This window comes from Micropterus dolomieu, linkage group LG01 (genome assembly GCF_021292245.1).
Source record: "Micropterus dolomieu isolate WLL.071019.BEF.003 ecotype Adirondacks linkage group LG01, ASM2129224v1, whole genome shotgun sequence".
Lineage (NCBI taxonomy): Eukaryota > Metazoa > Chordata > Actinopteri > Centrarchiformes > Centrarchidae > Micropterus > Micropterus dolomieu.
Window position 1 is genome coordinate 7,828,424 of NC_060150.1, and position 25,196 is coordinate 7,853,619.

At 39.6% G+C, this 25,196-nt stretch overlaps 2 protein-coding genes across 3 annotated transcripts in view; one reads left to right on the plus strand and one right to left on the minus strand.

Moving 5' to 3' along the window:
• The window catches only part of LOC123974351 (metalloreductase STEAP3-like), a 179,508-nt gene that overhangs the window by 131,046 nt on the left and 23,266 nt on the right, over positions 1-25,196 (plus strand). The window lies entirely within an intron of this gene.
• Positions 3,072-7,662, minus strand: LOC123974408 (homeobox protein engrailed-1-B-like). Of its 2 annotated transcripts, none has more exons than XM_046055110.1 (2): positions 6,880-7,662; positions 3,072-3,807 (listed from the first exon to the last, which is right to left on the minus strand). In XM_046055110.1, the coding sequence occupies exons 1-2, from the start codon at positions 7,382-7,384 to the stop codon at positions 3,488-3,490; spliced, it is 825 nt and encodes a 274-aa protein (XP_045911066.1). In that variant the 5' UTR covers positions 7,385-7,662; the 3' UTR covers positions 3,072-3,487. The 2 variants fall into 2 exon arrangements, with proteins under 2 accessions (XP_045911066.1, XP_045911056.1); XM_046055100.1 differs by having other exon boundaries at positions 3,072-3,819.

The window sequence follows — 25,196 nt, forward strand, 5'->3', positions numbered from 1 at the left end:
TTTTCGCTAATGCCTTAACATAAAGAGTATGCATTTTAATATTGTAGCTGGTCGAGGTGGAGCTAATAACTACTTTATATACTGTTGGGTTGGTTAATCTATTACAGTGTGTGTGTGTGTGTGTGTGTGTGTGTCATCTTCAGCATGTCCTCACTCTTTGATCTTGCTGCTGTTACCTTCACTAATAATTCTAGCTAACTTTAGGGGGTTGCAGTGATGCATAGTTTATACACCTATGCAGCTGTTAGGTGTTATATAACATTGTTCTTGGTTGAGGCTGATAATGCTTCGTTTTGTGCATGTGTGCTACCTGCTCTGAATCCATCCCTCTCCCCTTTAAACGGCAGAGATTTCCAGTGTGTATTCTCCTTTTATTGCTTTCATTTGCATATAAATTAAATCCATATTGTGCCTGCGAGGCAGACTATGCTAACTATGCAAACGATCCCTGGCTTTTCTTTGTTTTACAGATAAACCCTGGGCTTTCTAAATGACAAGGTGGGCGGGGGAGAGAGAAAAATCCTCTCGCTGTTTCATAATTGTATGAATTTTAAATACACTGTCGTAGGATGCTCTTCCGCATTCACAGCAGGGAATGAAACTATCATTATAATATTAGAGCTATAGGGTTAGCTGACCGTGAAGAGTCAGGCAGTCTCATCACCTCTGTTCACACATGCAGGCCAGATGGCAAAGAGACTGAATTTAGAAACACATTGGGCCTGTGAGTGTTTTCTAAATATAAGGACAACCTCTTATTTACATCCTGAAAACAAGAAAGTGCGTTAAAATAGCTTTAAAGTGTCTTTAGCTGATGCAAAATACTTTTTGTGGTCTATTGTCTTCTGTGGCATACCTAGAGCTGCACATTAGATCCACAAAGAAGCATTTGATAATGTTTAGATTAAATTAGATTTGGTGTCAAACTGAAATCAAATCCTATGAATATTCATTCATATATTTCAGTGGATAGTGACATTAAATTATTCCTAATATTGCTGCGGACCCAGAGGAAACCCCTTCAAGGACCCCTGGAGGTTTCCACATGCTGCAGGGAAGCCTGACAGCCTTTATGAGACAGTGCAAAGCTTCGCCCTGCTGCTGTCTGCAAGGAGAATCCACATCTGTACTATTATTTAAAAAAAATAATATTTACATTATACATTATGTGCACAACCATGGTTTATGCCCATTTTAAGCCCATTCTGCTCACCTTTTGTGATTTAATGAATTAATAATTTGAATTAAATTAAATGAAATTCAGTTTAGCAGTTATTAACAGGCACAGCACTGCCTGCTGATGGTTACACATATACACTGAGGTGTGCGTAGCATATTCTAAATACAATTTTAATAAATAGGATGAAACGTTAATTGAATCTGAAACGTGCAGAATAACATATAAACTAACATCGAGGGCCTTTTCGACGTCATTGAAAACAATTATTAGCACGCTATGCTGCGCTTTAAATCTCTGCTCTATGCAGAGCTGAACACAAAAGCAGCAGCAGCACTTGAAATAATTAAAAAAGCCTGAAAACGCGGAGGCCGTGAACTCCTCCGCTGCAGACCTGTGCAGGCTTGTTAGCTCTTAATTAAATAATCCGATCCGCGATCAGATGCATTTAAGCGACGTACCAAACAGAAATAATAGAAACCACGCCGGTCATGTGTTGCTGGTTTAGAGCACAGTCCGAGTCAAGAGTTTGCACGGGGATCAGACGACACTGCTAAAATCATTCACTTTCCCTATTAAATAAACAATAAAATCTCTCTTTTTGTGTTTTTATGTGTTAGAAAGCGAACTGGATTATACTAGGTTATATATAAAAATCGAAGCTTTGAAAATAAGTCTTGGCCTCACTGGCCGTTTTCAGGTAAAGTTTAAGCCTCATTTTACACTAAATGACTAGTTGTGATGGAGATTTCTGCAACAGGAGGATCGGTTGGGATTTCACATTTGCCTAAAAATAGCAGGAAATATATATGTCTTCTACCATATCCTTGAGATTATAGTGTTTCCCCACTTCCCATTAAAAAAATGCAACAGAAAAAAAAAACAAAAAAAAAACTAAACATAGCCTACCCTGTTGATGCTGTGAAATAATGTATGGCTGCTAAACTGTACAAACAAATTTCACATTATCAGACCAATTGTCTGCTCTTGCTGACCTTTGAGTACACACACACACACACACACACACACACACACACATACTCCCAAACACACACTCCATGTGACAGAGTTCACCGCCAGGCTCTATCAAACCTGAACCTGAGGTCACATAAGGCCAAACAGGCCAAAGTGTCCCATGAAGGAAAGAAGTGTTTCTCCCTAAAGCGGAAGACACCTTACCCTGACAGCTTTCTTCCATACGTGTATTCATTTCATTAAGAGTCTCTCGGAGAGAAAGTTTGGCAGAGATGTTCAATCTTGTTGATGCCCAGAATAGATTAATAGGTGAAATGTTATCCATTATGGAGAAACAAGCAGTGTCTGATTATAGTGAAAGATGAACTGGGAAACTGTGGGAGTCCTGGCGTGTATGTGTGTGTGTGTGTGTGCTATATTTTTGCATTTCTGTCGCTGCCCCATAACCTCTCTTAAATATCAAACTTGTAAATTATCCATATAGGTCCTATAACCATATAGTCAGAAAGATTTTAAAACCCTGTATTTAATTATGGCTTGCCCCTTTAAATGTGCTGTGTGAATTTTATGTAGGCCTACCCATACTAATTATTTTATATCTTATCTTTAATTATTTTTATTTCTTATATATTTAACATGCATTTTATAACGATGTTGGCAACTGCTGTTAACGCCATGATGATGGTGTGGTTTAAGTGGCATAATAATAATAATAATAATAATAATAATAATAATAATGAACAATAGTTTCGGTTCCTTCATATTTTTACCCTTACACATTTTAAGTTACTAAGTTCCACTTAAAAACAAATAAGTATAGCCTATTAAATAATAGGTTTTATTTTTTTTATCCCCCAAACTATAGCCTACTGCATTATCTGTGAAAACGAATGAAAGAAAGATTTAGTCCATCGATCTATACCGTTCTCTTTCTTTATTTCAGACTACATGTGAACATATTAAAATCTTTGGCTTGTTTGAGTCTGCAGACTGACGTGTTGAGGGAAAATGTGGCGCAAATATGGGGGACAGGGGAGGGACCACAAAAACCTATAGAGCCAATTAGACATCCTAAAAACAGTGAGAACAGACAGGAGAGCTCCGGACGAGGGATGAGCCTGAAATTAAACATACTGTATACAACATGATAACTGTTGGGCTATATAAACTTTAATAACGATCGTTCATTTATATAATTATGTCCATATACTGTTACCATAAACAGAAATCTGTGTTTTAAATAACGTTTCCCCCACTTCCAGTTCATGTTTTTCATTATCTCCAAAAGCCAAAAGAGTCAGGTGGCGGCCCTCAGCGGGGAAATGTCCGGGCCGCTCATTCACTGTCCTCCTTGTCCTCCTGCACGGTGGTTGTTGAATGGTTGTACAGTCCTTGGGCCATGAGCTGCAGGGCCAGGCCGTTCTTGTAGCCGGTGGCCTTTTTAATCTTGGCCCTCTTATTCTGGAACCAGATTTTAATTTGGGACTCGTTCAGGTTGAGTTCCTGGGCCAGAGACTGTCTCCGCTGCTCCGTTATGTACCGGTTGGCCTGGAACTCGTTTTTCAGTCTCTGCAGCTGCTCAGCCGTGAACGCTGTCCTGGGCCGCTTGTCCTCCTTTGTGCTCTTCTTCTTTTTCAGTTTCCGTGTCCTTGGGCCTGGTGTGGAAACAACAATGGAAATAAAATATTTATTCTACTGCTTGATCACGAGCACAGTTCCTCTAATATCTCCCATCAAAGCTCCTGCTTATATCGACCGGGCGTCTCACTGCTGAGTGATGACTGCGCCTTATTATCTGCTCACTGTGATCAAATAGGTCACCACTCTGTCCTGGTATGAATGATTCGTCTTCATGAGATTATTAAATATTTCCCCGCCATCTTTGTGACTCTTGACTATAATAATGGCTTGACTGGCATCCTTCTCAAACCAGGATGTAGTTAGCCTATAATCAGCATTCAACATAAACACGTAAAGCTGTACGGCAGTTAGTCACTGCAGTGGCTTGGTAGTTTGTAAATAGCAATAACTGATCAATAGAAACAGAAACGGGGGAATTAGATCATTAGAAGCTTTTTTTTTATCAATAATTTGAAAATATAATATAGCCTATTGACTTTTTTGTGGGTAAGGTCTCAGCGAGGTTGCAAAGCCACACATTAACGCATGTGTATTAATGAATTTGCACTGAATATTCGTCTCTGCAGGTGACAGCTGTGTGTTCAGGACAACGACTTGAATGTGGAAGATAATCAGAAGGAGGACATAAACAAGGCCTTTATAGAGATAGTAGGCAATCCCACGACATGAATAAATATTAGGTCAGCAATGTCTTCTATCTGTCACACTTTATAGTTTTTTTAAAATGTAGGTTTGTTGTGGAGGGAAAATATTGAGAGAATGGCTGAAATCAGAAACATATCATAGAAAACTGAAGAAATGTGCTCATACAGTTAGATTCTCGCTGTTTATATTAACACGTTTGGAAGTTGCGGTGCCTGACGCATTAGATTCAGGCCTTTGTCTGAAGTCTAACACAGACCCGTGCAACATCTGACTTGTTAGTTCGCCAAAACAAGCAGCAGCCCGCTGCCGCGGCTCAAATGGAATAAGTTGCTTTTGACAATAGTCCCACTGCAGCCTTCCCAGGTCCACATCATCACAGTTTCCTTTACAAAAACTCCCATATCCTGCAATTAATGGACTCCATCCAGGCCCATGATTACTTCATCACACAAACGTGGCTGTGGCGCGTTGTTGAGGGGAAGACAAATCTGGCCGAAACGCAGGCATCGAATAAAAGTAAAACAAAATGTGACGGTGGCTTGGTCACACAGCTAAACGCAGGATTTGCATTAGAGCACAAACTGTCAGTTACACTGTAGTTAGGCTAAGTGTCTGAGTGGAAGCGGTGGTTTCAAGACGCTGCAGTGAATGTACTGTGCAGTCACACCCGACTGACATAAGACGAGTGTTAATTTTATCCAACACACAGTTACCACACGATTAAAGGAGGCATAAAATCCGCCCTGATACACTGTAAGCCAAGGAAAGCACAATAAATTCAATTACAAGCTAACAGGAGGGCCTTTGACCTTCATCACTTATCACTTTAACACTATGACCGTGGAAAGTACACTCCCATTCAAAAAACCACCGTCAGGGATGTGGTGTGGACTGTAATGATTACCACCACACAAAAACAAACGTTTTTAAAGAGCATTCATCTCTATTATTCTTCATAAATCGGTATAAACGATGATGAAATTAAATAAATATTGTGTATATATTGTGTACACGAGGAAGCCTTTGAATTCGGGCTGCATTCTGTTCTCTGTAGCTATTAGGTCTATTTTAATTATTATTTCAGACCACGCAATGTCCTCTTCAGCTGCAAATTACAACCTTATGCGTCCTTTTAACCCCTCCAATTGTGTCACCAAACACTGAATGCATCCTCTGGACCAGTACCAGCTGACAGTCATAAAACCATTCAGGGTAAAGGGCAACAGGATTTGGAGTGAGTAGATGCACACACACACACACAAAACAACAACAACAACAACAACAACAAAAACAACAACAACATTTTGGTAGGCCTACAGTGTGTCTACTCATGATTTTTTTTAAGCACAAAAATGGTGGATATTCATACCCACTCCATATTTAGGCTACATCACCTTTATTTATACGCTATAGTTTTAAAACCACCCAGTCTGAATACTGAAGAAAATCCTCGAGAAAACATTAAACACTTCATTTCAAAATAAGTCTTATCTGGTAGGCTATAATTTATTTGGGTCAAATAGGGTGCCTTTTAAAGTCAATATAATATGTGTGTAATCCAATTATAGTTTAATATTCCATAAACGGTTGATGTTTTTGTTGCGATACGAGCCTACTAGGTCTGCAAAAATATTACATTGAGTAGCCTAGGCCTTTACATGAAGTGCGGTATTTCAGCATTGTAATACTTTTCGCCAAACATGCAAATCCCACATTTTAGTGCACACTCAAACCAAATAGAGTAGCTTGCTGCCAGTTTATCTATATGATATGATCCATAATGATCCACTTTCAGTACGTTTTTGGGAACATGTGCTGTCTTTGCTGACGATGAGAGAAAGGTCGAAATAAGTCTTATTGTTCTCGCCCAACGAAGACGAACTTAAATGGCTAATATTCTGTTTGCATAATGAGGTGAAATTACACATTGAATTGCATCGAAAATTATGCCGATTTAAATAAATAGCCTACCATGTTTCTATCTGTGTGTGTGTGTGTGTGTGTAAATATAATGTAGCCTAGCCTTTATGTGTGTGTGAGAGAGAAAGAGAAAGGGGAGTCATTGTAATGAATTAGCCTACCTTTCATTTTGTTTAGATTGTGACCCTATGCTTCCTTTATACACTCTGATATTAATACTGGTTTTTATTTTGGTAAATAATATTTATTTCTAAATGGCTGTTTTAAAAAAGGTCCTCGGTTTTCACTGGCTCAGTTAAAGCCACACTGGGAACCATTAGAGAAAAAAATATTGATATTCCAACTTAAAATTCTCTCTCATACGAATAATTTAGGAATAAATAGGCTATTAAGCATGTCAGACACCACGAAGGATTTAAAAATTCTGTAAAGGAAGATAGAGAAGTCAGCCCAACAAAGTTCCCCAGCACTCAAACCCACCAGGCTGCAGACCTGTAATTCGGGGACTATTAGCGCCTTACCAGATGAGGGCCGATCCGAGTATCGTGTACAGTAAACCCAAGCGGGCCACAACATCGCCTGGCTTTCTTTCGTTAAGGGCGGAGATCCTGCATTGCTGCCGCCCATGTCCGCGTATCTGCCGGTCCCGTTGCCCGCCGGCTCGCCCTGTTTCGACGAGTTCTGCTTGGACGACGGCGACGTGGACGACGAGGAGGAGGGCGACGACGAGGTGCTGTCACTGCTGCAGTTGGAGTCCAGGCAGAGGCTGCCGGTGTGCGGCCTCGCCCCCAGCGGGTTGACGTTTTCTCTGCCCGGCGTCTGGCTGCGGTCGCGGTAGCTCGGCTCCTTTCTGCAGCCGAAGTCCGGACGGAGGATGTTGTCTATGAAAAAGTTCGTGGTTCTGTGGGCTTGCTGGGCGGCCTGGTGGGGTAAAATCATGGGAGGGGATGGGAGGTTCGGCGACAGGGACATGCTCTCCTCCTCGGTCGAGTCCCGGGCGCTGTTGGGCTCCTTTTGCTCTTCCATATCTGGTGACGGTGAGAAATGTCGGCCTGTCCACGCTAAACTCCACTTGTTGCTTGCTCTCCCGCCCCCTTCGATATCCAATTTAGGCGGACAGCATGTAAAAACGAGCGTCTTCGCTAGAATAAAACGAATAAATAGGCTACCTGTGTTAATTTTTAATATCACCTACAGCGGCGACATATCATCTCCTAATAGCCTTCCGAGAGCTGGCATAGCGAACGGCTCCACGTTATAACCAGTGTCCCTGCCTCTCTTCCCGGTGCTGCATAATATCTGTGTATTCGCTCTTCCCAAACTCTCCTAAAACCGTTATCCCCCCCCCCCCCCCCGTGTGTTTTTTTCCCCCTTTCTCTTTACACCCAGCCGGAAGCACGTGTGCGCGTACACACGTGAAGCGGGCCAATCAGACGCGGAGATCGTCCCTGTCACAGTTGACGATGTCCAATAAGGGCTCGGGGATAGGCTACGCGAGCAAGCACGCGCGCGCGCACACCAGCCCGCGCGTAGTTCGATCGTTTTTTTGTTTCTTTTTTTGGTGAGGCGCACGTGCGTACACACATAACACAGGAAAACAAAAACAACAGCGGGACATCCACCATTATAAATGTTACACGGCGACAGAAAGTATGCTTTCTATAGATAGGCTACACATCACATTTTGGGTTTCTAGACTATAATCCACTTAGGCTATGATAAAATGAGATTCATTTAGGCCTACAAGAAAATTAGGCTACATTATTTAAAGGACTTTATGACAAATGTAATTTTAATTTTAGTTCATACTAACTTATGCTCATTACTGTGTTTTATGTTGTTGTTGTTTTTTTACCTCTCTGTAAGAAATAGCCTTCCTATCTTTCACAGGCTTTGGCCTGTTTATCGCCTTATTTTTGACTACTAACAAAAGACGATTATTTATCCTAAAATGTGTCTAAATTGTCAATTTTTTAAAGAAAGAACAGGTAACAGAATAGACTATATATGCCAAAACTTGTAAAAAGGTCTGCTTGTTAGCCTATTCAGAGTCATTGTCATCTTTGTGTTTTCCTTTCCTTTCTTTTGGCATTTTCGTGTCTTTTCTTTGCATCTGCTGCTCCGGTGCGACACATTTAGGCAATATTTATGATTTAAAACACACATATTTTGGAAAACCCGGCTATTGGCAGCGGGACAAAACAACACTTTACAATCATCTCCGATTAATAAGAAAAAAAATAAGAGGGGAAATTGAAGTTTACAAACACAGTGAGGCCTAGAAAGCAGGAATATGTCCCAATAATACGCCATGTTTTTTTTACATCTCCGGAATGAGAATAAAATTGCCACCAGGCTCTAATTGGCGATTTGAAAAAATAATATTAATAAAAGGAAAGTGGAGACGTGTTGATGTTTAACACCACCGCAGTGAAATCTTTATCCCAACAGGCCGGAGTGTGAAGCCGTGGCTACTTAATTAAATTCCAATTAGGACAGTATCAATATGCTGTTTAGCCGCAGTGCCATTGTGGGTAAATGAGCACTCAGTCTGCTCTTATCTGGCGCCGCAAAGAGAGGCTCCTTGAGAGGGGCTGCAAAAGATAATTTATAGCTTTTAATTAGTCTTCATTCTGCCCGATCAGCCCGGTGTTCATCACAGGGAGCGGGCTGAATAAAACCCGAGTCAAAAGCGCTGTCACCGGTCCCTGGCAGGGCCCTTAATCAAAGTGAAGCAGGGGCCGCGCTACAAGCCACGCAATTTCCAAGGTGCTGATAAAGCTTGTTGAATAATAGCGGGGCCCCTCGGAGACACCATTTACAGAAATGACTTTATTGACGGCTTAACGTTGGTAATTCATTTTACCTTTCATGTATTGGGAGCCGGATTTGTCGCCGTAATAGGATGATGAATGCACTGACGGATCGCAGCCCCGGTTTTATTGAGTAGCCTCTATACTCGCACTCTCTCTCTCTCTCTGTCTCTTTCTGTCTCTCTCTCTCTCTCTCTCTCTCACACACACACACACACACACACACACACACACACACACACACACACACACACACAAACAGGCTACACACTCAAGCTTTATGATGAGGCTCGTTGAAAAGCAGTCTGAAGTAAAGGCATGACAGCACCAGAACAGTTTCTATAACACAGAAAAAGAAAATCATGTTTTCACCTTTGACGCGGTTCACTTGATTATTTCCCTCCTGCGTGAAGGATCAGATGAAACAATGTAGGCTACCTCCAGCACTAAATGAAGGACAACTATCTTTGCAAACTACTGCACTGCCTTCTACATTTGATTCATTGCCTTTTCTCCGCCTCAGATTCTGCTCTTGTTTTTGCCTTCATGCTTCCAGTCAGAATTACAGGCCAACATAAAGAATAGCCTGGTGTGTATTTTAAGCGTTTAAAACAGCCTTGTAACACAGTGCAAGCTATTTGCTTCCAGTTATCTTTAATTTTATTGCCTCACTGCACTTTGTTTTTCTTATAGATGGGCCTACTCAGAAAGTGTGTTTGATATTTCTAAAAAGATACTTTGTTTTAGTAGAAATAAATATTTCCGTATGATATTAAAAATAAATCAGATTAGGCATAGACTTACTAAGCAGGGGCATTCAATGGTCTGCATGAGCTTTACTGTGAAAAATAATAATCCACTTCTCAGTCTCAGTAAAATCAAATAATCAAACCAGTCCAAAAAATTTCTAAAGGGTGATGTTAACTGTGTGCATCAAAGTTATTTTTTATTACACAAAAGTTGGGTCTAATTTTAGTCTATGTCCAGTTAACAGAAACAACAGCTTCATCACCACAGTGTAAACGAAAATATTAAGACTGCTTTGGCCTTCAAATAAGAGGATACATGATCAAAGTGTTATATTTTCGTCCCACAACCAAAATGGCTGCATTAATAATCAACAATGTGGTCATCCCCGCAACAGTGTAAATTAAGATCGGGAACGTTTTTATGTCCACCAAACCTCATTCACTCATTGGCTCATTTCCAATAGGTGAATGCGTCTCTGTGTTTTTTATGTTTTATTTTTGTTTCAGGTAAATGTGGTCTGTGTGTGCTAATCATCCCTCTTCACATTGTCAGTTTTCTTCAAAATGTTTCAGGTTTCAGATAGCCTGCAAAATAAGGTGTGATAGTCTGAGGAAGGTTGTGAAGGTTTGGATGGATCCTGTCTCCAAGTGCTGTCACCTGGTGGAGGAAGATGGGAAATAGTGGTCTGGAACAGTGGGCCTACATGATATTCTCTATTTAGGTTTATTGGTCCACGCACATGCAGGTTAAATAGCAAAATGGCCAGCCTCATCAGATCGTGTTTATCCGTTTTGTTGGCTAAGCAGAAAGGTGTTTGTCTACTAGTCATTTCAGAGCTGAAGAAGTGTCTTGGATGAGGGTTAGGGTGACGAAACGTCTTTTAGTATCTTCAACCAAGTCCAGTTGCCCTTGACTTTAACCTTCTTTGGATAACTATGACCTGGATGACTGAGAACCTTCACAGACACCAGTCAGTTGTTGTTAAAGCAAAACGTATCTGTGTCTTAGGACGCCGTGCATGTATTTTGGTAGGCTTTCATATAAAATGGCGATAATGCAGCAAGTTCACTGACGTGATATATTGAAAAAAATTTCTTGGCATGGAACAGCGTGAACCTCTGAGCTGAAGTATCTACATCTGGAAACCCAGAAAGTCAAAAGCAAATATAGGACTTTGGCGACATCTAGTGACTAAGATGTGTAAGTGGCATGTGCACTTTTGACCTGCGTTTCGCTGTGGTTCTCAAACTTTTTCACATCAATGACCTCAAAACTGACACAAGTTCGACCACGGACCCCGATTTGATAGAAGTTTTGCTTTTAGATGTTTTATTACAGAAAGTGTATGAAACCCATGACCAACATAGTCATACATTCTGTCAATGTGTTACTGTATGAATGGAATTATAGTGAAAATAAATAGTTCTCCTTTTTCAGTGACCCCTGGGACCCACTTTGAGAACCACTTACCTATGACTTACCACATTAGCTGCAGCAGAGACACCAGAGATGGGCAGTAAGTCTGTGACATATTATTTGCTTATGAGTATTTTGTAATTGGTATTTAGCAGAGCTGGAAAAAAATGTAATGTAATCTGTAACAAGATACTTTAGAGTAGAGTCTATGATTCATAAAACATTAGAAACAAGTCTTGGTAAAAACCCAGTAAATGGCTGGATCTTGTATGAAACTAATACTTTACCCACTGATCAAGCTCCTTTTTTTCACGTTTTAACACTAGAGCCTTGTTATAAACATTTTAATGTACTGCCATTTTGTATAAATTCAAAATATCCTGAAAATACAAAACCATTTTGTGGCACCAGTGTTTTATTTTGATACACTTATTGGAGGGATATTTTGTATTTTGTAACATGATACTGTAACTGTAGTTGACACAACACATGATACACCAACCAGTCTGTATTCTAGATTAGGTCTGTTTATTCAAAGAGATTTCCCCATACCTTCTAATTTATTTTTTACCTGGCAACGTCTAAATAAAGTAAATACATTTAACTTACATTAAAGATTCCTTTAGACAAGGCAAATATTTATTTTTAGCTATAGTAACTTCTCAAACTACTAAAGTAAAGTACTGCAGGAAAATTAATCAAGCAAGCAGAGGTTTTAATTATAGTTAACAGATTTGGGAGAACTGTGAGTGATTAATAAATTATCAAAACCTTTGTCAGTGTAACTGAACATTTTAAATATATATATTTTAATGTAATTTTAAATCTTTGAAATATCAGTAGGTATCAATATATTCACAAATATCTAGGAATAAAAAGTTCAAAGGACACTATTTTTTTGGGAAAAGATACATTCACATGTGCATTTCCGTATGCTGCTTTTCATCCAAATGCATTACATGTTCATTTTGTGACAGTGACACAAAAAATATAATTTTTCATGTATATCAATTCAATTCCCAAAACAAGAAAGCTATCAAAACGGTGAACTTATGTACTTTACACAGTATATTTGTAGATGTATAACCCCCACCCCTTTTATTTTAGTTTAGTCTTTATCATTATTATTTTTTTTTTTATGTATTCTTTATATTTTCTTTATATGTTATTGCTACGTTTTTATTCCCCTGGCAAGTTCTCCGCTCTGTACTTATACTGTTTGTATGTTATATTGAAGCAATAAAGTTTATGAACTGGGGGGGAAAAAGCAATTAAACTGTTCTTCCTTGCAATACTGTGCTTGTCCACCAGATGTCAGAGTAAAGCAGGTGAAGAAAAGACACTGAACAACTTGATAAACAGTTCTAAACATTTCCCAATAACTAAGACACAAAACAAAGGTTACAAGGCAAAAAAGACACATTAATCACTGGAGTTTAGTGACATACAAACAGGATGAATGGGATTACTTAAAAATAGTTGTCTTCCTCTATAAAAGCAGACAAAGCCAATAAAACCCACAACAAATGCATTTTTCATTTCAAACAGCTGAGAAACAACTAATGTTGGTTTAAAAATGCCAGCGTTATAATGTCACATATCTCAACATGTCTAAGATGTCTTTACTGCCACAGTGAGGCTGTAAAACCAGTCTAGATAAACAGCAATAAACTGCAGCAGACAGAAACATCACACACAAAATACTGTACAATTTATAATGAACAAATATACTGTTTTCCACTTTTTCATTGTTTAACACTTCACAACCTTGTACCCAAAGGTGTCAAATTTAAGTGTGGTAATCAAGACAAATGTTAAAGAGTTATCACAAACAACAATGCATTTTCAATTTAGAATCTCTCAATCCCTCCACTTTCTTTTAAACAAGCCCCTTCAACTATTGAAATGCCAGCAATGTACAGAGGACATATTTGCATACTAAACGATGATTATCATTCACTGAATTTCCTCTCTCTCTCTCTTTCTGTCTGTCTGTCTGTCTTTCTCTCTCTCACTCTCGAAGGTCCACGTTCTCTCCAGTAATAATACATGAAGGGCTCCTCTCCCTCATCCATTAATCAGGAGGGAGGCTGAGGTAAAGGAGGGCTGCTCTTTGGCCTTCACACACATACACACACACTCACCTATCATTAATAATTGGAGGCATATTAATGCCGATAAATAATTAAGCTTTGGGGGATCTCTTTAGAGTCCTAATGAGAAGAGGGGGACAGATTGCTCCGCAGTCTTATTACGTCTTGCTGAGAAGTTTGTAAAAGCTTAAGGTGATGATAAATGGGCACTACCGAGTAATTGGCAAATTAAATCGATGGAGACACTTTGCCGGGCTTGTGTTAACAAAGTGACCCATCTTGCTTCATGTTATTGCTATAAGGCAGAAATATAGATTAAGTGTTTTTAGCCATGCTAGCAGCATAGCTTTATGGATGGCAATGCAGGTCGGTCGGTCGGTCAACTCAACAACTACTGGATTAGACGGTTTGTCCCAGTGGATAACCCTAACCACTATGAGATTGACATTTAATTTAAAAAGCGATTGAATAGATTGCAACTAAAATTTGAAGCAGATGTTCATCTTCCTCTAAGAATGAATTGTAACAATCTAAACTTTTTGAGGAGCACCATCATCAGTACCTTGGTTTATGGTGATAAACCTGCAAACAAATACCTGCAAAACTAAAGACATTCCCATCCATCTCATCTGTACACCTCCATAAGTAACCTCACAGGGTTTCTAGCATTGCTTTAGATTCTTAGTGATGATTCAGATTGAAAACAGGCCTGCATTAAAATTGAAATTACTATTACATCTCTGAACATGTGTCTTTTGATATCATGAATACATGATTATTGTGTCATTTTACTATTTAAAATATTTTTCTCCACCATAATTCCCATCCTTTTTAAACATGTGTCCTAATAACTATAATGGGTGTTTTTCCGGCCTATTTAATGGGACACGTTAAAGAGTACGCAGCACCGTATGTATGCGTGATACATACGGTGAAGGGGCTGTGTGTGTGTGTGTCCTCATCAGCCATGCTGCTTGGGGCCACTCTAACCTTTCAGTTGATTCTCTAAGGATCGCCTCTCTCATCTGGCATCCTCAGCCTGTCACTGCCATCAGCCAGAAGAGAGATGAAAGATATAGTGCTCATTGGCTTTGTTGCAATGAAAGCGGCCTGCTCCAATGACTTATTTCCTTAACCTTTACTCACCTATATTCAGAAATGACAGATTGCATGACATTGGATGACAAAAAACTCCTAAAAGTCATTATCAGATTTGAAACCTGACAGATGAGAGATGATAATTAAGCAAAAGGAAATCCAAATGAATCGGCTGTTAAAATGTGTATACTCCAGGCAGAAGAAATGTGTTATCTCTAAGTGACTACATCTCAAGTTAGAGCCCCAACACTGGACACTTCTTTGCAACACTGGACTTCTTTGCAATCACTTGTGATGGCCCTAGTCTTTGTGGCAGCATCTGTGTTGGCCTGCCTCTGCTTCCCTCTTTCCAGATTAACCCCGGATTGTCTGTCCCCTCCCACCTCATTGATAGATTGCTGTCGACTGCTTGGAGCCTTCATGACTGATTCCAAGATGACTGTCTCTCTCTCTCCCTCCTGGAAGGCTAGTGCCTTTCATGCACCCACTTTGTTTTTGTTTAGATTATTGGTTCACGTTGCAAATAGTTTAGGTTAGCACATACAGTGTCATAGCAAATAACTCCATCCTTCAATTACTGACTTTACACCTCCTAATTTATGTTGAGTTATCTGTAATAAATTATTCACCTACTGAAGCTGTTACGGTGTGGCTCTCCCTTCTTTGTTGTGCTCCTGAGTGAGCCCGGTATAACATTTAATAGTAAACAATGAGTCTGCAATCATATCCTAAATCCACAAAACACATATCTGCTACATGATGCAAATTTAAAAGAGTTTACAGCTGTGCTAAGGGCTCTATGGGGCTAGACTTGGGCACAGAGGTGCTTTGAGCTAAATGCCAATGGCAGTATGCTAACATATTCACAATGGCAATGCTAACATGCTGACATTCAGAACGTTAGCAGATTTTTGCCATGTTCGCCATCTTTGTAATGTGTTAGCATGCTAACTAGCTAATTAGCATTAAAGCAATATTATGTTGTATTATTATCTTAAAATAACAGCTTCAGAATGATATTGATAATACACTGACTTGTGAATGGACCGGGAAAGCTTGCTGAAATCCAAGGCAGAATTTCTATTCACAAGAACAGCATAATGCTTTACGGGCACCACAACACTGTAACAACATAAAAGGCTGCAAGACAGATGCCAAGTGAAGGACTGTATAAATTAAAAAATGTAGCTAACGGTAAAGTTTTGCACTGGAGAATCGCCAAAGGAACATGAACTGCAATCTTTATTGCACTAAAATAAAGTGAACTTCATACCAGCACCACATGAGGCTGTTGGCTTGATATAAACTTAAAGACAAAAAAGATTTTGGAAATAAGTTAAAATAAATATGCATATGCATGATGTGGATACTTGACCCATTTTAAAGGCTCTAAAATCTCTGTCTGTCATGACAAGCGGAGGGAGGAGGCTGTACATAAAAATGACAATATAAATGGGTGAGAGAAAGAGGGGATGAGGAGAAGACAGCAGGGAAGGAGAGGTGGATAATGGTTGACGGGATAAGGGAAGGAGTGTGTGTGTGATTGATCTCTTTTAGCCTCTCATTATGGCCTGACCCCGAGAATAAGACAGATGTATTCCTGACAGCTATGCCATTTTCCTGCCTGCCTGCAAATCAGCTGTGTGCATGTGTGTCAGTGCTTGTATTTCTGACTATTATATGTCCTCACAAAGATAGAAATGTAATTGCCTAATGCACTTTTCAGACTACATGATATCTGCCCGATAAAAGCCCAACTCGACAGACGTAAGGCGTTGAGAACAAAATGGGAGTAAAGAGCAACAATTGATCGCTTTATACCATGTAGTGTATCATAGCAGATGAGAACTGATGCCGCTTCCGCCTCATAACATCCCAACAGAAAGCGTGGCAAACTATTTTTGCATCCTTTTAGTATGGAAAGTTCCTTGACGCTGACCAATATGAGCACAGAGCAACTGTAAACATGGTGAAGCAAAAGAGGGATTATGTTGCTGCTGCTGCGACATGGAGCTGTGAAACAGTGGAAAGGTCACAGTCGTTTTTTCTTTCTTTTTTAGGCTTTAGGCTAACACAAGTATTATTGTTTGTTGATATTTTTTCCCGGAAGCACTCCTTCCTGGTGATGTCATGCACATCATGAAAGATGGCAAGCTCTGGTTGGTCTATGTGTCATGTCTCTAGGCCATGGCACAAATTTATGACAGAGAAAAATATTGTGGAATCTGAACCCAGCATAGATCAAAAATATTTAAGATTACATTTTGTGGAAGATAGAAAAAATTGTTAAAATTAGGGTTGATTTAGGGTTTGATTTGACGTTTTAAGAATAAAATTAGGCTCAGGTTTAAGTTTGGTAAGTGGAGGTGCTAGGGACTGACTCCTGCAAACATTTTTGCATGTCATGCCCATGGTTCAAATTATGGGGGTCTGACCCCCCTAGTTAAGGTTTGGACCCCCCCAAAAGAAGTAAAAACAACAGTTCAGGGGGGTCTTTCTTGCCTGTAATTGTAAATATCACAATATATTTCCCGTACTCATGCCTTATATTCAAGAATCTTGAAATACAATTTCAGACACCCCTAAAATGGACAGTGCCATTTTCTAACATTGACGTTAGTTGAACATCTTGTCCGTCCACATCACTGGCAGAGGCGGCTGCTCCAGTCCAGTCCACTAGTGGTATTGCCGATACCGACAACTATACCAATACTTTTTACATATTTTATTTCTAGTTTAATGTGACCTCCCCCCTCCCGTTTCTGTATTTATGAGAGAAATAAGGAGTAGGCTGTAGCCTTACCAATTCAAAATAATAGCTGCATAATGACAAGACATCAAACTACTGTCATATTCTTTAATTATAATAAAAATATCCTGCTCAGAACTGCCGCTTCATAACATCATCCTATTATTGTGATAGACTTAATCTCAGATGTTTAGCGAAGTTTGCGGTGTTGCCAAAGTATTTCACTGTCTTTGCACACACATCACAAAGAGCAACATTATTACCTTCACAGCTAAAATACAGCCAGACGTGACTGTTTTTTTTTTTTTTTACCTTTATTATGGATATCTATGGTTTTTACAGTCAACCAGAGTCAGTATTCCTAATCGCGGGAAATGTAAAGGGCTGCAGCGGCTCACTTCAAAGAAGCTCCGTCACAGAGCCATAGTGCAAGCATGCTTTGACAGGCGGAAGGAAAAGTAGTTCCTATCAATGTAGTTTAATTAGACCATCCTGATGACAGTAAGATACTTATGATAAAACACACACTCACTCCAAATGGCTGAGTTTAGATATCGATCCTTTTATATGAGTATCGATCCTAGAAGCAGGAAACGTTGGTATCAGAAATATCGATACTTTAGGATCGATCCACACATCACTACAGTCAACCACACGCTGGTGGAGACGCTGCAAGTGAATGTCAGTAGTTAGCCGTCTAGCTGCTTTAATACACTTAACTTTTCTACCTTCAGAGTTTCATAATTAGCATTTAGTTTACTTAAAATGAACTATCTGATGTTAGCTAGACGAGAGCCCACCCTATCATTTCATCACTATGTACAAGTTTTATGTAATTGTCAGCTAACACATGGTGCTTAGGCAGTGAACAGTGAAATTGGGGATTAGTTATTGTAGAGATACATTTTTACATCAATATAGTGTTTATTATTTCATATTAAGTATTTTGTGAGTCCTTTCACAATAAACATGATATTTGTTTTAACTCTGGAATTCCCCAAAATTCCCATTTCCCCAACAACAGTGTCTGACTACTGCTTTATTGGACGCAGATTACATAATTCACAGTCAACATGAGCAAGAGGAAACTTGAAACTTGAAACTTGACGAGGATGATAAGAATTAGGAATTAGAGATGATAGTGCACACTGTATTTTATGAAAGTGTCTTTGGTTGCCAGTGCCCTACATCTGCCAGGCTATCATTGGAATGATATTGTGAAATCTGACCGCGTCATATGGCATTTAAAAGTAAGATTTAAAAGAATTGTTTGACGTTTTGGGAAATGCTTTTCTGCAGAGAGTAACACGAGAAGACCAATCTCATGTATGTATGCTAATTATGAAGCTAGCGTCAACAGACGGTTAGCTTAGTTAAGCATAAAGCAGGAAGAAACAGCTAGTTTTGGTTGTTTTCTGTTTGTGTGTGGATTAAACAAAGTGTTTATACGTGAGCTTAGAAGTTTTGGCTGACTGTTAAAACTTTAGAAAGAGCCAGGCTAGCTGTTTGTCCCTGCAAGTTTTTATGCTAAGCAAAGTTAACCATAGTGGCTCTAGCTTCATATAGTGTACAGATAAGAGAGTTGTAACAATCTTCTCATCTAACATTTAGCAAGAAAGAGAATAATGGTATTCCTTTATAATTAGAGGGTTTGGAAAAGGTTTGTCCTTCTGCAATTTTTCAGCAAATTTATACAGTAAGTTTTCATAGAGGTGTATTACAGATACCAATAAAAGATTCAATTTCAGATACAATTACAACACTAAGTTTGAAATTAGACAGTGGTTGTAGTGTTGCAGTGGTAACCTCATGAGTGTGATACTTCAGATTAGTAGTCTTCAGAAATTTCAATTTCAACGGTACAATCCCAAGTAACTGAGTTCAGGTCCTTAATATCACTTACAGAGAAGATTCCTTACCCTGCTTCAGGGTGAAAATGTATAAAGAATTAATTGTCGTTATGGAATGTGATGCTCCTCTCTGTCTCATTTTGGCCCAGACGTCAGAGCTTCAGCTAATGATTATTTTCATTATCAATGATTCTGCTGGTTATTTTCTTGATAAGTTTCTCTGTTGGTTGGTCTAAAAAATATCAGGAAATAAGAAAAATGAACAAATTCCCATTACAATTTCTCAAAGCCCAAAATAATTTATTCAAATTTCTTGTTTTTTCCAACCAACACTGAAAAATCCAAATGTATTTAGTTTATTATTATATTATCAGGACAAAGACACAAGAAAATATCCACATTTGAGGACAAAAACAAGCAAAGAGATGTTTTGCATTTTGTTTTGCATAAAAAATTACTTCAACGATCGATTGCTTATTAAAATTGTTGCATTCCTAGCGTAGCTCTTCGAGTGATGTTAAAATGATTCAAAGAGCAGCTTCAATGAAAATCACCGACTGCCAGTGCAGCCTTTAAGGTTTTTGTCCTTTCAAGAGTTTCAGCAACAACAATGAGCTGTGGCACTATAGATATCCAAGAGTGACAATCCAGTGCATTTTTATGACTCTCAAGACAGTGATACAATCTCTGGAAATCCCACATGCAAGTGGTGCAGGTGACTGTCAATGAAAAGAGGTAAAGAACAAAAAGTACATAAGGCCACTGACATGCATGCACGAGAATGGATAAACACGTGTATCACAATGTTGTGTGCAGCATTTGACAAAGGAAATGTTCATGGACCTGGAAAGTTATTGTCTTTGCAAAAGCACCCACAGCATTATATTATTTGCCAAATAAGCTTAACCCGTTTAAACCTCCAGGGAGTGCATTTGTTTTCTTCATTTGTCTTTTTTGTATTATTTTATTTATTTCTATGAGAAAAAAACATCCCCAGTCTTCTTTTTTATCCCCTCACTGTTTCCCTCTCTTCTCTCCGTTTCACTTCTATTTCCCTCGTTTGGCCGATTAAACCACAAAAGATATGTCATTTTGAAATTGCAGACTGACAGATGAAGTGAGTCAGCGTTTGGCTGAATCATTATCCAGCATATGAATCGTAATACTGAGCTTCCACTGAGGGAAAATATGTACGCGTCTCAATGTCAGTTTTTGCGTCTGCTTATTGTTAACGTTCACTTTGGAGACCTTTGGGACATATAGACGGCTGGCCTTGCTGTCTGGACCTGTTAAAAAGAAACAAATCTGCAGTATGCAGTACCTCCAGAAATCCAGAGATCCTTAACTTAAGTAAAAAATAACATTACCACAATTTAAAAAAAATACTCATTGAAAACTTCAAAACAAAACAGTAAAATAAAATAAAAAATGTTATCAGCTAAATATGCTAAAAGAATCCAAAGTAGAAATATTCATTGTGCAGAATGGCCTCCTGTTAGTTAATTCTAACCACTTTAGAAACTTTAGGCTTTTTGATCTGTAACATCAAATCATATTATATGAACTGATCAGAAGTTTTGGCAGATTATGCAACCGGACAGAGACTGAACAGAACAAGCAAACATTTAAACACCAGGTAACGGGCAGGGCGGGATCAAGACCAGGTGGAGCACGTGAGGAGATCAGACAGAACACAGACACAGGCAACCCCCACATATGAAAACTAAACAGAAAAGGAAACAGGCAGACTGAACACAATTCAAGAAAAAATCAGGACTTAAAACCAGGACTGAAACACAGAACAGACCAAGCAGACCTTTCTTTTGTTTTCCAGTGAGGATACTCCTCACTCTAAAGCTATGTGGCTTGTGAGCACACCAGCTTGTATAATAAAACTTATACAACAGACAAAATAAGAAGACAAGCAGATGGTTTTTAGGTGTTATAGTGGAAGTTCTCTGATTTGGATTTCACCCTCTCTGCGGGTCCCTTCAGATCTCCCTCTTTATATTTTGTTCATGCCGCTGGCATTTGCATTTAAGGCATGAACATGCATCATCGCGGGGAGGAAATCAGCAGAGGGAAAGAATGAGGAGAGGTTTTAAAAATGTCCCGATTATTGGCTGCCTGTGCAGAGAGCTTGTCGGCTGCAATTTTTCATGTCGACTCGGCAATCAGGCACTTGCAGAACTCGACTGAGGCTGACTGCTCTTTACTGCTGGAGACATGCGTTTGGGCTGCAGGCTGGTATGTTTTGGCACTGTAAACTCTATTACTGAATTAGATTCTCATAGTTAAATGTACTGGCTTATACAACAGGCAAAACACACACACACACACACACACACACACAAAAAACCTCCAGAGCAACACATGCTATCATTACTCCAATAAGATGCCTGTTGCTCAGCTGGCTGTCAAGCTGTATTCCCTTAAACACAATATGTGTGTGTGTGTGTGTGTGTGTGTGTGTGTCTGTGAGGCCTTGTCCCACTTATCTCATCCATCAGAGAATTTCACTACCCCGTCTGTCACTCAGCAATCCCTCACTGTCACACAGACTAGGGGGATGGAGCAGCCTGATCATCTATCGTGCTGGTATGTGTGTGTGTGTGTGTGTGTGTGTGTGTGTGTGCGACTGTGAGTGAGAGCATCCGTCTGGCGGCATGTGACACCTACCACTGTTGATGTCTCAGTTGGTGTCAGCAGCTCCACTTTTCATCCTAAATGTGTCTGCAGTAGGGGCTGAGAGCCTTTTCAAGACCACCATGATTAGATCTTTTACCAGTTTAAAAGGCCTCTGCTGGGGACATCATCACCACAATTCACATTCTTAGACCCCACTGAGCCATTCACATCACAGGCAGAAAGTGATTCAAGCTTGGTTATAGTCTAATAACACATAAGACCTAAATGACCTCAACAAAACAATGTCCAACCTTGGTCGTCTTTAAGGTTTCTGAGGGGATCATTTGTTCGTCTTTTGCTCATGTAAACCAGTGATGAAACGTCTTCTTCACCCACCGATCATCTGAACTTTTATGATGGGAGTTTTTAGGGCGACTAGGAAATCTTTCCAATATTTTATTGGTCAGACAGGGAATGCCCATCTCCATCTTGATAAAGGTTTGTGGACTGTGAGTGAAAACGCCTGGGACTGACTGGCGAAAGGCTTCATCAACATTTTTTATGATTTATTTCTATCGTTGCAAAAATTAAATGAACTGGACACCATCTTGCAATGGGATCACACCACCGCGACGCCTGTCAAAATGAGATTTAGTAGTCATTACTAAATTGTTACATGAGTACTCAGTATCTACTCATGGGTCGAACCACGGCAAGTTTTGTGACTGCATATTGCAACGTTGTGACAGTGTGTCAAGACAGGCAAACAAAAAAAGCCGCTTGTGTTGTAGTTCCTGCTACAGTAGATGTCTCCAGGAACACATTTTGAATGTGAAAGCAATACCAGCCACACTGTTGCGGCTGGGAAAAACCCACACCATCTTCCTCGGGCTGCACATTTGTGGTGCTGTGTTAACTCTGCACCATCCAGGCAACAACATGTTTTCCTGAAGAAGCCGATTGTTCTTTTTTTGTGCTCTTGTCGTCATGCCTCACTGTGACTGGCTCAGCTGTGTCAGAGCGATGAGACCAGTATTGGCTGAGATTATATTTAGTAATCTCCACAACCCCCGATCCTTCACCCAGCCCTTTTGCACTTAGCGCTGCTGCACGTAAATGACCAAAATAGCAGGTGGAGATGCCCACACAGCCGCGATTAATATGACCCTGCATGTCCTACATACTTCCCATTGTTATTTTAACCCTACACATTTTATCAATGATTTTATTCTGAAAACTAATATGTGATTTTTAATTTTTGAAAAATACAACAACAATCTAATAAATACTAACTGGCTGAAATTTAACAGGGAGGGAATTCTGCTGCTTGTAGATAAGGTGCATCATAAAAAATATGTTGTAAGGACAATTTAGTCTTACATTGACACTTGTAGACCATTAGGATGCATGGGAGGTGATTATAAGCAAAGTCAATGACAGCTTTATTCTTGCGGGTTGCTTTCCTGATGAAAAAGTGGTGTAAGTTCCTATCAAATGTTCAAATCAAAGACTAATAGTAGGCTAATGACCATTTCCAGTTCGCTGTTTCCATATATACGCAAATAAACAGTACCATTTTTGTCATAATACAGTTTTTTCTTCTTTAAGCAGCTCAAGAATAGCACAGTCTCCTCAGAGGAGGACAGTGTTAGTTTGCAGAGTGCAAGAAAATAAGCCAACACCTTAATAGAGGTTTATCTAACCAGACATGCTAATATTTGTTTTCCATGATTTCCATTTAAATTGACAGGAGTGGCGTGTAAACAGCTGCTTTGTGTGTGTTCCTGAGGGGATGGGATAATAAAAAAGCAAAAACAAACACACACAAAACAGCCATGATCTTAATGAAGGCTTACAGCTATATTTGTCTGGTAAGCATTTGCAAATCTCAGTACAAGTTAATCAAAAGTGAAACACGGGGGCCGGTAGCCACCAGTTTCAGTTTTATATCTGAGAATATCTGAAGAGATGCATGATGTTATTTATGTTTCCTCGCCATGCCTCTTACTATAGGAGTCACCCAGGCTGCATTTGGGCATTTTGAGTGGGTCTGGTCTTTATTGACAGTAGGCAATCTTGCTGTCCTGGAGTGGAGCAAAGGACATTCAGAGAGGCACCTGGAACCTGCGAGCTGGAGTGCAGGACACACTGTGCACTCTCTAACCGGAGTCTGTAGGCTACAAGGCAATGCAACACATTCAGACAGGAAGCCTGTGGAACAAAATATGAACAGACAAATTTCAGGCAGATTGCTTACAGAAACAACAAGATTGGGGCATCTTCATTTGCCAGCGAAAACTTGCTCATGGCTCGGCAGCAGCATCTTCAGAGTAAATTTCTCCTCGTGCCCTGGTGTAAGGGCATGTGTATCTGGGTGAATGTAATACGGCGTCATTGCGTTCACTTGGATTCACTTGGTCAGAGATTTTCACACAGAGCAAACTTTTTGTCAAACAATATTTATTTATTGTATATATGAGAACAAAATATAATTCAATATTAATGCAAGACATCCATTTGTATCCTTCATGTGTGGTTATTTTGTGAAACACTGAACACTGCTCAAAGCACCACAATTTGGCTTGCTATTGCAATCAAACTGGCCTGTACTAGGTTAGATCTTTTTTGCATCCTATCTGATTCATTTAGAATGTGAAGTCAGTTTGGGCGCAATTTACACTGACCTCACCAGACCATTTCAACTGTCCAAAACAGGCTTGTCCAGTTAAGCTTTGTGACAGGCGAATCATGGGGAGAAAGATGTACTGAATACTGATAATGCGCTTGCTTTTCAGTAACAAAAATAAATAAAACTGGGATAAAAACGGGCTTTTAAAACAAACAAGTACTATTATGTGGCTAAAAGTGTCAATATTTTGGTACGTCATCAGTACGTCCTTGCCAAATATCTTGTAGAAGCTTGATGAAGTAGTGGCTACACGCTGAACTACTATAGCTGGCAAGCTAACCACTAATATGCTAGCCTTAGCCTGTCACAATAGCTCTCCGAGCTTCTCTGTGCTGTACGGTTTACTCCCCCTGGCATTTTGTTCTTGGGATTGTGCATCATTTCATTCAATACGTGGAACGGATTAAAGCTCTTCAAGCTAGCAAGCTTTCTAACTGACACTTACAAGCTTTTTAGCTTAGTCACTAAAGGGACAGTAAGTTTACAGTTATTCAAAAGATGTATCTGTACATTGATTCCATAACTGTCTGCAAACCATGTCTCTTTTGTGGAGCAGTTTACACTCCGACAGAGGAGGCTAGAGTAAAACTGGACGGTGCAACACAGCTAATAAGCAACTGTCCTTGGCTTCCTCCATTTTGGACTTGCTGTCCCCTCAAACTGGTTTACTATTGGTCAATGGCGGAAAGTTGTGTGTCAAAGTTCACTAAAGTTAAACCCGACGTGAAAAATGTGCGCGTATTTCCCCCTCT